This window comes from Martes martes (genome assembly GCF_963455335.1).
Source record: "Martes martes genome assembly, chromosome: 3".
Lineage (NCBI taxonomy): Eukaryota > Metazoa > Chordata > Mammalia > Carnivora > Mustelidae > Martes > Martes martes.
This window is the reverse complement of record NC_137890.1, coordinates 77,089,657-77,102,451: the sequence shown is the minus strand read 5'-3', so window position 1 is coordinate 77,102,451 and position 12,795 is coordinate 77,089,657. Positions and strand designations below refer to the sequence as shown.

General features: G+C 34.1%; 1 protein-coding gene across 1 annotated transcript in view; it reads left to right on the top strand.

Moving 5' to 3' along the window:
* NUP58 (nucleoporin 58) overlaps window positions 1–12,795 on the top strand; it is a 39,820-nt gene that overhangs the window by 24,048 nt on the left and 2,977 nt on the right. Inside the window, exons 10-14 of the mRNA XM_080798614.1 lie at window positions 661–779; window positions 1,191–1,273; window positions 4,807–5,008; window positions 10,447–10,545; window positions 12,154–12,249. Of these exons, the coding sequence (XP_080654740.1) occupies window positions 661–779; window positions 1,191–1,273; window positions 4,807–5,008; window positions 10,447–10,545; window positions 12,154–12,249 (599 nt within the window). The remainder of the gene's footprint in view (window positions 1–660; window positions 780–1,190; window positions 1,274–4,806; window positions 5,009–10,446; window positions 10,546–12,153; window positions 12,250–12,795) is intronic.

The following is a 12,795-nucleotide window of genomic DNA, read 5'->3' as shown; positions in this document are numbered from 1 at the left end:
TTGACAGAGACAGACACAGTGAGAGAGGGCACAAACAGGGGTAGTGGGAGAGGGAGAAGCAGCCCTACCGCCAAGCAGGGAGCCCAATGTGGGGCTTGATCCCAGGAACCTGGGATCGTGACCTGAGCCGAAGGCTTAAAAGTTGAGCCACCCAGGCGCCCCAGTTATTCAACCTTTATTTGTCTTTCGTGACCCTGATTCTTTTAAAGAATATAAAGCTACTTTGTAAATTATCCCTTAATTGGGATTTTTCATGATTAGAGTAAGTGTGTGCATCTATTTGTGATAACCTGTTAGTTTTTCTCTCAATAATATCTGTGCTCTGTCATTAGGTTGTCGGACTGAGTCAAAGGCCTACTTAAATAGGGGCATATAGGGACGCCTGGGTGGCTCAGTTGGTTAAGCGGCTGCCTTCGGCTCAGGTCATGACCTCAGCGTCCTGGGATCGAGTCCCACATCGGGCTCCTTGCTCGGCAGGGAGCCTGCTTCTCCCTCTGCCTCTGCCTACCACTCTATTTGCCTGTGCTCTCACTCTCTCTCTCTCTCTCTCTAACAAATAAATTAAAAAAAAATAAGGGCATATATTTATTTGGTATTTTGAATGTAAGGAAAGGAATATTTTTAAAACTTCTATCTGACTCTGTAAATGTTTTCGTGTAGCTACTTCAGAATCTTGGTTCAGCAGTTTGAGGTACAGCTTCAGCAGTACAGACAGCAGATTGAAGAACTAGAAAACCATCTTGCCACTCAAGCGAATAACTCACATATAACTCCTCAAGGTAACATACTTTCTGTGGTGATTTTTTTTATTTTGATAGCACTATTTTTTGGTAAGAGAAGTTAAGGTGTTATTACATAGTAGATATTTTAAATAACTACTAGTAGTTGTCTTATGCTGCTGTAAGAAAATTTCCTTAAAGCCTTGATTAGATCTTTATTTTCTGTTAATAGAAAGTGCATTATTGTGAATTTTTACTACGCTAACCAGGGCAGAAGTCTCAGGGCCTCCTCCCTGCCCCCAATGACTGATGCAGACACCCCACTCTCAGTCTGCTCACTGTGCTGTCTTGTCTTATTCATGTAGTTTTCTCCTCCTAGACTTTGTACCAAAAATTGGACTCAAGTTACAGAAAAATAATACTGATTGTGTTACATAGATATTTGTGTGATAATATAATTTTCTTTTATAGATTTGTCAATGGCTATGCAGAAAATTTATCAAACATTTGTAGCTTTAGCTGCACAACTTCAGTCTATTCATGAAAATGTAAAGGTAAGTTTTCATTACCAGTTCACATATCTGTATATCTAGACCCAAGTGAAGTATTTGCTTATTTGCAGAGCATTCATGCCTATTATAGGACTAGCTAAAATTACATATAAGTGAAAAAAACTAAAACTAAAATAATCCATAATCATGCTCAGACACAATCACAGATCTGTTTTTTTCCCCCTAAAGATCCAATTATTCTATGCAATCAGCTATTTTAACTTTTTTCAGTAATACATTGTAAACAACTTCTTGTGTTAATACGTATATTTCTTCAACATCATTTTTAGTAGTTACATGGGATTTCATTGTGTATATGTGTATAGTTTCCTTACCCAATCCTCTTTTGTTGGACATTTAGGTTGTTTCCATCTATACCACTATAAGCAGCACTACAGAAAATAGTTCTTAGTTAGCAAAATCATTTTGCACTGCTTTAATTTTACATATAATTTAAATACTTATTGGTCATCAAATACTTAAAAATTTTCCCTTTTAAATACAAGAAACTACTTGTGTTTATTAAATAATAAAAATAAAATAATTTGTCACTGACTATTTTGTACCTTGTGTAATAGTTTTTAAAATTTAAGTGAATGTGGGGCGCCTGGGTGGCTCAGTGGTTTAAAGCCTCTCCCTTCGGCTCACGTCATGATCCCAGGGTCCTGGGATCGAGCCCTGCATCGGGCTCTCTGCTCTGCGGGGAGCCTGCTTCCTCCTCTCTCTCTGCCTGTTTATGATCTCTGTCTGTCAAATAAATAAATAAAATCTAAAAAAAAAAAAAAATTTAAGTGAATGTTAAATATAAGTATACTTTTTCCAACTAGTTGGGCAAATATAAATAAATCCTTTCTTGGAGTTATATAGTTAGAAAAATCTTTAAAATTCTAAGTATCCAAACCTGAGTCTAAGTAAATTAGTAACTGCGTAGAATAAAGTTTGAGATTACCATTGTTTTCATTTTTATTTTAATCTATTCATGGTAATAAATGTTTTAAAAAGTTAACCATTTAAATTATACCATGTTTGAAATGAGCATAATTTGGACCTTTTGCTTTAATATCTTTAAAATTCTAAACCAATTTTTTATTAGTTTTAGGGATGCCCGAGTGGCTCAGTCGGCTAAGCGTCTGCCTTCAGCTCAGGTCATGATCCCAGGGTGGTGGGATTGAGTCCATATCAGGCTCCCTGCTCAGCGGGGAGTCTGCTTCTCCTTCTCCCACTGCTCCTGGTGCCCCCTCTTCTTGGGCTCTCTCACCCTAGCCCTTTCTCAAGTTGATACATAAAATCTTAAAACAAAAAAGTCTTAAAGAATTTTTATCAAATATTCTTGAAATTTATAGGTCTGTAATAAATATTACTTTAGTTTTTTAAAGGGCTAAAGATGATTCCTTATTGCTGCTTTGAAGGCTGTGTTGTGCAGATTTCTTTTACTTAATTTTTATTGTGAAAGTTTTCAAATATACGCACATATAAGAAATAGGGCACTACTGTAATGAATGCCCAGCTACTCACCACTCAGCTTCAACCATTACCAAGATCCTGCTGGTTTTGTCTTATCAATTTTCCACAGAGTTGCTTTTCCCCTCTGGAATATTTTAAAGCAAATTCTAGATATATCAGTTGTAAGTATACATGCCTTTTTGGGGTTTTTTTGTTTTTTTTTTTTTAAGATTTTATTTATTTATTTGACAGAGAGATCACAAGTAGGCAGAGAGGCAGGCAGAGAGAGAGGAGGAAGCAGGCTCACCGCAGAGCAGAGAGCCCGATGTGGGGCTCGATCCCAGGACCCTAGGAACATGACCTGAGCTGAAGGAACATAACCCACTGAGCCACTCAGGCGCCCCAGTATACATGCTTTTTCAATGGCAGTTTCTCCTCTCTGGTTTGAAAACTACCCTTTTCAGTAACATAACCATAAAACATACGGATTCACACAAAATCTCCTCTGATCATGTTGGATAAACTAGACCTAACAACTTGACCTACTCTATTTTTTTTTTTTTTGTAATGCACATCCCTAAGAACCAAAGGATGTTCTGTGAGCAGATTCGCTATGTTGCCGTTTATTTTCAGCTGCTTTTAGTGAGCAAACTATAATTTCTAGACTGACTGACTTACAGAAATTTCCAGTGAGTTGGTTTTTTATTTTTGTTTCTTGCGTGTTGTTTTTTCACGAGATAATCTGCTGAAACAGGCTTAAACTACCTGAGCCAACCTGTCTTCAGGGACATTAACAAAATTGGACATTGTATCAGTAATTATATAAATCATGGCTGAGGTCAGTTCTTCTTTTTTTTCCCCCTTTTCCTGAAACCATTTGTCTTTCAAGTCTCAACGGCAAGTCATTATTTTCTAGTATAAGTAGAACTAAAATTTATGGGCTGTTGGTGCCAAACATTGCATGGGTATATGCATATATATATGCACAGAGAAAAGGGAGGATGGACTAGGGGAGATCCATTTTAATAAAATTATTCTTCTGGTATCACATACCCTACATCTGACTGGATTTCCTAGTTTTCAGTTCTTGGTAGGCCTGCTTCAATACATTATAGAGATAAGAAAGTTTGGAACTGGAACATCAAATACTGATGACTACACAAAATAGGGGATGGTAATGTTTAAATACTGCAAATAACAGTAAGATTTCTAAATATTCTTCATGTTAAGACCAAAAGACTAATACTTACTAATTTCTGCTGAGAATGTAGGAAATCTGAAAATTCTACATTTCTTCAAAACATTGTTTAAAACTGATCTAAATTAGATTAAACCTTTAATGAAAAAGTATTTAGTAATTCTGATGTGCAGTAGAATCGCTCCTATTAATGGCTTTAATCAAGGCAGACTTTGCACCATGTGAACCAGTCTACTTTATGAACTTGGTAATTTCTCTTTCTTACTCTGAAATTATAAGTTCACTTTCCCTGCCCCCGCCCCCGCCCCTGCCCCTCTGCCCCAGTTTGGTGACACAAGCTCAACATGAATCATTCTTATTGTAAAATAGTCAGATAATACTGATAAAGTGAAAGCTCTCCTTAAAGCCTCCAAGCGCTCTCTGCTAAGGACCTTTTATTTTAACCTGTGTCACCTACGCCTTTTAAAGAAGGATTTAATAGATAAATATTTAGTACATGTTTTTAGCCTTTTGAATCTCAAAGTTATCAAAAGGTTGGGTGTTGGAGAAATATGAGAAACTGGAGTATTGAAAATGGAATTTTAGATACTACTATGCTTGTTTAAAAGCTTTGCTAACTCATTTTTAAAGAGAGCATCATGGAGCCAGAATATTTCAGGCCGTTTATTGGAAAGACATGACAAAACGAGGGAAAAAAAATACTCGAGAGAGTTATAGAGCTTGCATGCATCACTTCCCACACCGTGCCCCACTTTGATTTGCACTTTAGGGCTAATGTATAAGATTGGTGGTGTCTCATCTGTCTGCGGACTTACTTCCTAGTTAGATTATTCATATAATGCCAAATTCAACAAAGAACTTGACTTATTAACCACCTCTTTTTTCTTTCGTTTAGGTGCTAAAAGAACAATACCTTGGCTACAGGAAAATGTTCTTAGGAGATGCTGTAGATGTGTTTGAAGCCAGGCGAGCAGAAGCCAAGAAGTGGCAGAATGCACCCAGAGTTACTACTGGACCCACCCCTTTCAGCAACATGCCAAATGCGGCAGCCGTTGCCATGGCTGCAACACTTACACAGCAGCAACAGCCTGCTACAGGTCTGAATGCATTCAAGTTATAGCTTCTTACTGTTCAAATGCAGAACATTGATGTGCATTTTTATAAGTCTTCCTTTTGTGTTAGCACTGAAGAAATTTCTATGAGTAGCTGTTCCAGTACAATCTAAAAATTGTGATGGACACAATTATAAACATACCTGATAAAAAATGCAGGGTAGTCTTAGCAATAATTAATACATCAATTAGATATTGAGTATTGTGAATTACTTAATGTTACTTGCTGTATTGCTATAAATGCCCTTTAGAATATGGTGTTTCACTACCGAATTACATTTAAGAATATTAGATTCTAAAATCGTGATTGTATCATTTATTGTTTTAAAGTCAGAGATAATCCAGCCATACTTTGCATTTTTCATATATGATACTGATAGATGGTGCATTCTCATTTCCTCATACATAGTGATTACAGAGTACCCACATTTAAGATGAAGTACATTGTTGACTGAAGGTGTGTTAAAGATCATTTGGTTGTTTTTATGCATAATGACTGGAAACAGAGTACAGGTCCCCTCTTAACCAAATTTGGAAGAAAGTACATGCTAGAATTATATGTACCTTTTCAGAATGAGCAGAACAGTAGCAAGAGCAGGAAAAAGATGTTTTGCGATGTTCTGGATTGCACATTAAGAAGTTTGAATGGGGAAGCTGGGCAGATGATGAAAATAATTGGTGAGATACTGGAGAGCAGATAATTTAGTCCTTGGTTTAATTCCACTTCTAACGAGAGAAACATTTTTGTGGTCTAGTTCTGCGTATGGAGTTTGGTCCTGTGTCTTTTCGAGATTATTGTCTTTGCTACAGTCTGTTTTTTTTGTCAGGCTTGAAGTGTGACATAGAAAATATAGTGTTAATGGATATTGATTTTTACTTTGCTCATTCATAAATTTTTGAGTAATGCTTATTATTCCATAGCATGTGTCTTTCTGAGAGTTCCATATAGTCCAATAGTAAATTACAGTACAAAAAGAGTAAAAAACAGGCGTATCTAGAGTGCATTCAGGCTGCCTCTACTAGGGAAGCATACTCTGGTTTTCAGTATTGGCAGTTTAAAAATTATTCTTCACATTTGGAGATGACAGAATTGACTTACCATCAGTGAATGGCTGATGATTGGTTTATGCCAAATCGTCCACATTCCATGGCTGGACCCATGTGAATAGTGACTCACAGTGGCACTCTGTAGTACTTCTCTAGCTGGCTGGAGTGTAGGATTCCATTCTCAAGTTATGGAGGGGAAAAAATCAGTATGTGACTGATTCCTATCAAGTCAGTATAGGAATCAGTCCCATAATTAATGATTATCAGTTCTGATTATTTAACCAGCTAATCAAACCAACATAGTACCAATTTACTTTTTAGAGCCAATATTAATCCTACAATAGATCAGATAAGCATGGGTTTTGGTTAAGTATTCTTTAAAACATAAGGGATTTCCATTTTAATAAATACAACTTGAGAAAGGTCAGTTCTTAGAGTGTCATGGCATAAATGAATTAATTATATTCTGTGATATACAACTAAATTTGAAGGAAAACCACTTGTCAGGGTTGTTGTTTTTAATTCTCTTATGTAGACAGTCTTGAGAGGTCATGCATTTTGGGCTCATGGACATATGAAGATATATGTTTGTTCTATAAATATGAGTGCCTGTTATGTGCTAGGCTCCCAGGATACATAGGTAAACAATATGAGTTGAGTATGATGTTTGCTCTCTGTCGTGGTGGAGAATGTTAGCTTGATTTAGAGTAATCATCTTGAGGAGCCTTTGCTCATTTAATTTTATTTGTGACTTTTGCCAGGCTTCAGGGAGACTTGACTGCGTTCTATGTTCCCTGCAGTTTTCAAACCCACATAAGGGCTTCCTCATCGGCTGGCAGGAATTATAATTTATCAACCTAAACAGTCTCACATTGTTTTCATTTTGAGTTGTGTGGATTTTTAGAACTGAGAAGCTGAATAGTAGTAATAATAATTTTGCATTATGTTTTCTCTTTTTGTTTCTTCGAAGGCCTCCCCAGCTCTGTAGTGCATTCCTTTATGCATCTTCTAGTCAGAATGTTAGTTATTCCAGTCGTGTTACCACTACAGGGAGATGGATGAGGTTTCTTAGATACCTACTGATTTCATGAATTATAGCCTGTTGAATTTTTGCAGTGTGCTTTGTACTCAGTGACTTCTTATTCTTTATGTTTCAAGACTTTGAGGATGTCTTTTTTTTTTTTTTTTTAAGTGACAATAACAAAATTTAAAGACCATCTAGATTCAGTTAGGTAAAGCTGGTGTGCTGTTTTTATACATCATTGTTGATCTGTGCAAGGTTTGAGTTGACAGGGGTTTTGCTTTTGATTGCATATGGGTTCTTGACTTTATTAATGTAAAAAGTGCAGATAGCCTCTTAGGCTGCTACCTTCTGAAGGTGGCTTCTGCATAGTCTTTCTTGGAGGTGGAGGTATGGATTTAAGTGACTTCTTAACTTTACTTTGGTGTTTTTTAATGAAAAAAAAAAAGTAATAGAGATTAGGCCTGCATGATTTATGGTTATTGCTTCTGAAGGTTGAAGAGAATTGATGAAAAACCAGCAGGCTAATTATGTATGAAATAAGCATCAATACATGGATAAATGACATATTAGTAGATCTTGAGTACACTTGTCCACCAGTGCTTTTGAAGCCTCTTAAAAAGCTTAAGACATTTACATTAGGATTATCAGTAAAATTTTAACTTAGGATAGATTGTTTTAAGCTAATGTGTTGGGATTAAGTTTTGCTGTTGTGTTTTGACACTTTTAAAAGTTCTTGATGTTTACACAATAAAACTATTCTCATGTGACTTAGCTGCTATTTTTAAGGAGAGCTGAAACATTTTGTTAGGAATTCCTAATTTCTAGCTTTTAGTGTAGGTTTGGACATTTAAGATGTAGTGTTAAATAGGAAACTTTAAGTATTTCATTTTAGTTTCTTGTAGTTTTGTGGTTTTGTTGTATTTAACAACCAAAGGAACATTCCCCATTAAATCAGTAAGTAAAATTTTTCAAATTGGGGAAAAGGCATTTTTTTGTTTCTAAGAAAAATTATTTTTAAAATATGACTTAGGAATAATCACACTAATTACATTAGGTATTTTGAGTAATTACTGAAAATTACTAAAAAATTTTAGCACTTTAGTCCTTTTCCTGTGAATGCAGTTTTACTTTTAAGAAAGTAGAATTTATTCTGGAAAATATGAATTACAGTGCTAAACTTGATTTTGTTGTGTGTGAATATATTATACGGTAACTTTTGTAAAATGTTACTCTACATGAAGATTTCACTTTGGGCAATTATTGGGATATATTACTACTAACTTGGTTTTATTTATGGAACTAAGCCTCTCATTGAATGACTATTCAGATTTTGAAACAGAATTCTTGAATTGTTTACGTGACTTTTGCCTGAAGGATTTAGATTCTGCTTTCTAATAGTGAAACTAATTTATATGGTGGCCAGAGTGTAATATATGCTAATACTTTGGCATGGAAGATATTTATCATGAGTTTTTAATATTAAAAAATGTTATACATTTGCCTACTAGTTTTATAAATGATGTTGCCTTCAGAATTTGTGTGAAGGTACAAAACTCAAAAGTATCATGTACCTGTTGTGCAATGGAAAGTCTTGTCATTGTCAGAGTTCTTGATTACCAATATCCTGAATATTGATGATTAGGGTTACTCTTAAAAACAGACCCACACACAACAAAAAGCATGTTATTTGAGTAACTCTTGCGACTTGTAGGGTTGAGGGCTGTGGTGTGCATTATTCTTTAGGGTCTTCCACCAGCAGTGCCTCCTATCAACATGTGACACTTAAGTCTCTCAGTGTTCAAGAAACTGGACGTGTGTTTTCTACGTATTATTTTTGTTAGAAGTAAGAGGGTAATATGCTTAGTTTCTTTTTCCTATAGTAACATTTTACAAAAGAGCTGCTAGGCAGGTATTTTATTCTCAAATTGATCTCAAACTGGATGTAAAAATTTAAATCCTTTTTTAATTTATTTTTTAATAATAGTATAAGAACTCCGGCTGCTATTAGTTCTTATTCTTTATTTTCTGGGTAGAAGCTATTTGAAAAGTCCAGTTTCTGTCCCAGTGTAGCAAAATGCAGTTTCCTCAGTTTTCTTTTTCTTTTTTTTAATGCTTTATAATTTTACACTACCTTTTGAATATACAAACCTCATTCTTCATTGAACAACTTGAAGGCTTTGATTTTTTTGAAAAGTTTAAATTTCAGTCTGTATATTACTTTGGCAGTTCCCTCAACTTTGAGATGCACTGATCACTGTGCTTGAAAAAGACAAGACTGAAGATTGTACTCTGAAATTTATTGAATAATTTTCATAAATTATTTATCAAATGAGAGATTTTTAGATTTTTGTATTCTGCTTAGTTAAAGAAAAAAAAGTAGTTAAAAAGAGAGGCTAGTAAGTTTGATGCTATTCTTGCCAAACAAACTCAGCCAAAATCTTTAAAGTAACAAATGGGAAAAGAATGACTAATTGTTCTGCATCTGAGTACATTTTCCAAAATGTTGGAAAGAAACTTCTGAATTGAAATCTTGAATGTATTGAATCTGTCAAGGTACACAGCGGTGCCTTTGTAAATGTTCATTATCTATCTTATTTAATCAGGTGATAAGTGGTGTAATGTAGCAGAGCTTAAAATAGAACTCAGTTATCACTTTTTGTGAACAAGTTGGAATTGTCATGTTACTGTGTAATTGATTTGCTTTAAAATGAACAATAAATTTAATAAAATAAAACATTGTCTTGTTTTTTATCTGCTTATTGCATATATCATTTATATTTCTTATTAAAAAGTGATGCCTAGTTTTTTGGTACTTACTCTTATGAAGTAACATGATAGTTTTGCCATGTTAGTGTCAGTCTCTTTGATCAGTTGAGACTTGACTCTAACGTTTTAAAAAGGAAAAAAATAAAAACCTTTACTGATTACACCAAGTAATTTTATCAGAAAACAAGCGGGGAGATCGAAAACCATTCTAGAAGTAAAACTAAAAGAATTATAATTTACAATACATTAAAGATTTCAAGTTATTTAGTAGATTAAATTAACATTCATCTGTCAGTGTGGTAAGCCTCTTAATTATGTGGCACAAACAAGTCACTTAAAAAGAATTTTTTTTTTTTTTTTGGATAGGTAAATCGGTTAGTATAGATAAATCAGGCTGGGGAGACATCCTGAAAATTGAGTTTTAGCGAATAGAATTTGTCAAAATTAATCACTGTTTATTTAAAAAATAATTTCATAAAGAAACTTTAATCTTGAAAGAGTAAGGCAAATTTGTTTTTTTTCCCCCCCATTTTTTTTGTTTTGTTTTTGTTTTGTTTTTGTTTTGTTTTGTTTTTTGTTATACCAGGGCCACAGCCATCTCTGGGAGTTAGTTTTGGAACGCCATTCGGCTCAGGTATTGGCACTGGCTTGCAATCAAGTGGCTTAGGTTCTTCAAACCTTGGAGGTACACTTTCACTTTTCTAATATTGCATTGGACTATTATACATTTGAATTTATACTAGCCTGTAAAAAATTTCTAAGAGGGTCTGCTATTTTGGAAGAGAAAGTTCCATCTGACAAAAACAGTTCTCTCCAAACATAATTAGTGCATTCTAGTATTAGATTTAGAACTTAAAAAAATCATTTCATCTTTGGTGAATAGTGAATATAAAAGAGTAGTAAAATTAATTGGTAGAGACGTTCATATTTTCAAAGCTATGTGCTAAAATGTGAACTTGAAAATTACTTAGTTTTAATAAATTTAATTAACTTTAAAAAATCGTGGTCTTAATAACATTGGTTTGGAGTCCAAACTACTTCTGGACATACATCCTACTAATCGTTATCTTCTTTTTTTTGTAAATGAACACTTTAAATGGGGAAATAATTTTATTATAATTGAACAGCATGACTTCTGTCTTTTCCTCAGCATTTTTGGCATATTTGCCTTATGCATACTTGTATATAGAGCAATTAATAGTTTTATAAGTTAATTCTAACTAGTAAGGTAATTCTTCTGCAAGTCATTATGCTAAATACAAACGTATTTGCAATTCTCTGGTATGGGTATTTGAAGGTAGAGTGTATTGTAACAAGCATATTGTCATATAATGAATAAGGTTCCCTTATTTCCACTAAAATACGTCATCATAAGAGGGAAGCCAGTGAGCAATCAAGGTAACGGTGTAGTAGACTCTATTGGAATTAGTAGAATTATGGCAGACAACATATTTCCTATGATCTATAATCCAATTTGCTATTATATTTCTTAGCATTATAGGCCATAACACTGTCAAACTCAGTATTTTAGATACACTATTGCAAAGTAGCCTAAGAATTTGAATTTTATTTTTAGGGCACTTTTAAGAGAATGGAAACAAAGTCTTTACTTAGAATCACCTCTTCATCTTTATATAACAAAAAATATTTATTTATTTAAATTGTACATAGTATTACTAAGAAAAACCATGATGCTCCCTGCTCCCGCTCTGAATTTCTCAATTGCTAACGTCGGCTGGTATGTGACAGGAGCCTACCGTTACTGAGTAGATTTAACGTGGTTGACTATGTTGTAATTATGCAGTTTTTTAATGGTAAAGGTTTGTAAGTGAAACGTTTTGGTAAAAAGCAGAGTAAAGTTACTTTTGGTACTTGGTGTTTAAATTGTTATGCATGCCAGGTTTATTTGTGAATTTAGTCCGTCTTTTTTTGTTCTTATTTTTTAATGAACTTCCCCTAAGTAGATAGGTTTATATCTGTTTGACATCATATTTGGATGGTTACTAACATTACTAGTTCATTTGGGAGAAGAAATACTAATATGATCTTATTCTTTATGGCTTTGTTCTTTTAAAAATTATGATGGGTCATAAATTTAGTCTAGATACATAAAAAAAATTTATTTCAGAATTAACCTGATTCTTCCAAAAGTCTTATGAGACAGAGTAAATCGCAGATTTCTGTAATAGCACTGTATTTGTTAGATCTTTGGTAATATTAGGTTTTACTTGTCACTATCCTTTAACCTATGTTTTACATACCATTGTATATTTCTCTATTACCCTTCCACTAGGATTTGGAACTAGCTCTGGTTTTGGATGCAGCACCACAGGGGCCTCCACATTTGGATTTGGAACAACAAATAAACCCTCAGGAAGTCTTAGTGCAGGTTTGTGTGTTTTTGGCCTGAATTTCAGGCAAATTTAAAGATACAAATTATTTAATTTAAAAGTATAAGTATTGTTATTTCCAGTATCCAAAAACAATCCCTGATTCAGTTTCTACCCCCTGATTGAAGCATGTAAGCCTAACAGATCACATAGTTTTATCTCTCTTATAAACTAAAAGTCAGATTTGTGAAATATTTCTAACAAGACTTACTAGTTTGGTATAAATTGTGTCCTCTTTTAACTAAGTAGAGAGTCTTTTAAACCCAAAGACTAGTTTCATGGTTAAACAAGTCTCTTCATTATTATAAAAATGAACCCAGCGTTATAAAGGTTTTAACCCATTTTTTATCGTTATTTATTTAGGAGAATAATTTTTCTCCCAAAGAAATGTTCTTTAGTTATCTGTCCCTTTGGTTTTAAGAACACCGGGCTTAGAGATGATTGATTGGTTTCTTTGTTCATTTGGGTATATAATTTTTTGAGTCTTTGAGGAGAAAATTCCAAACAACTTCTCCATTTTCTCTGTGTTTGTAAATAATGGCTTG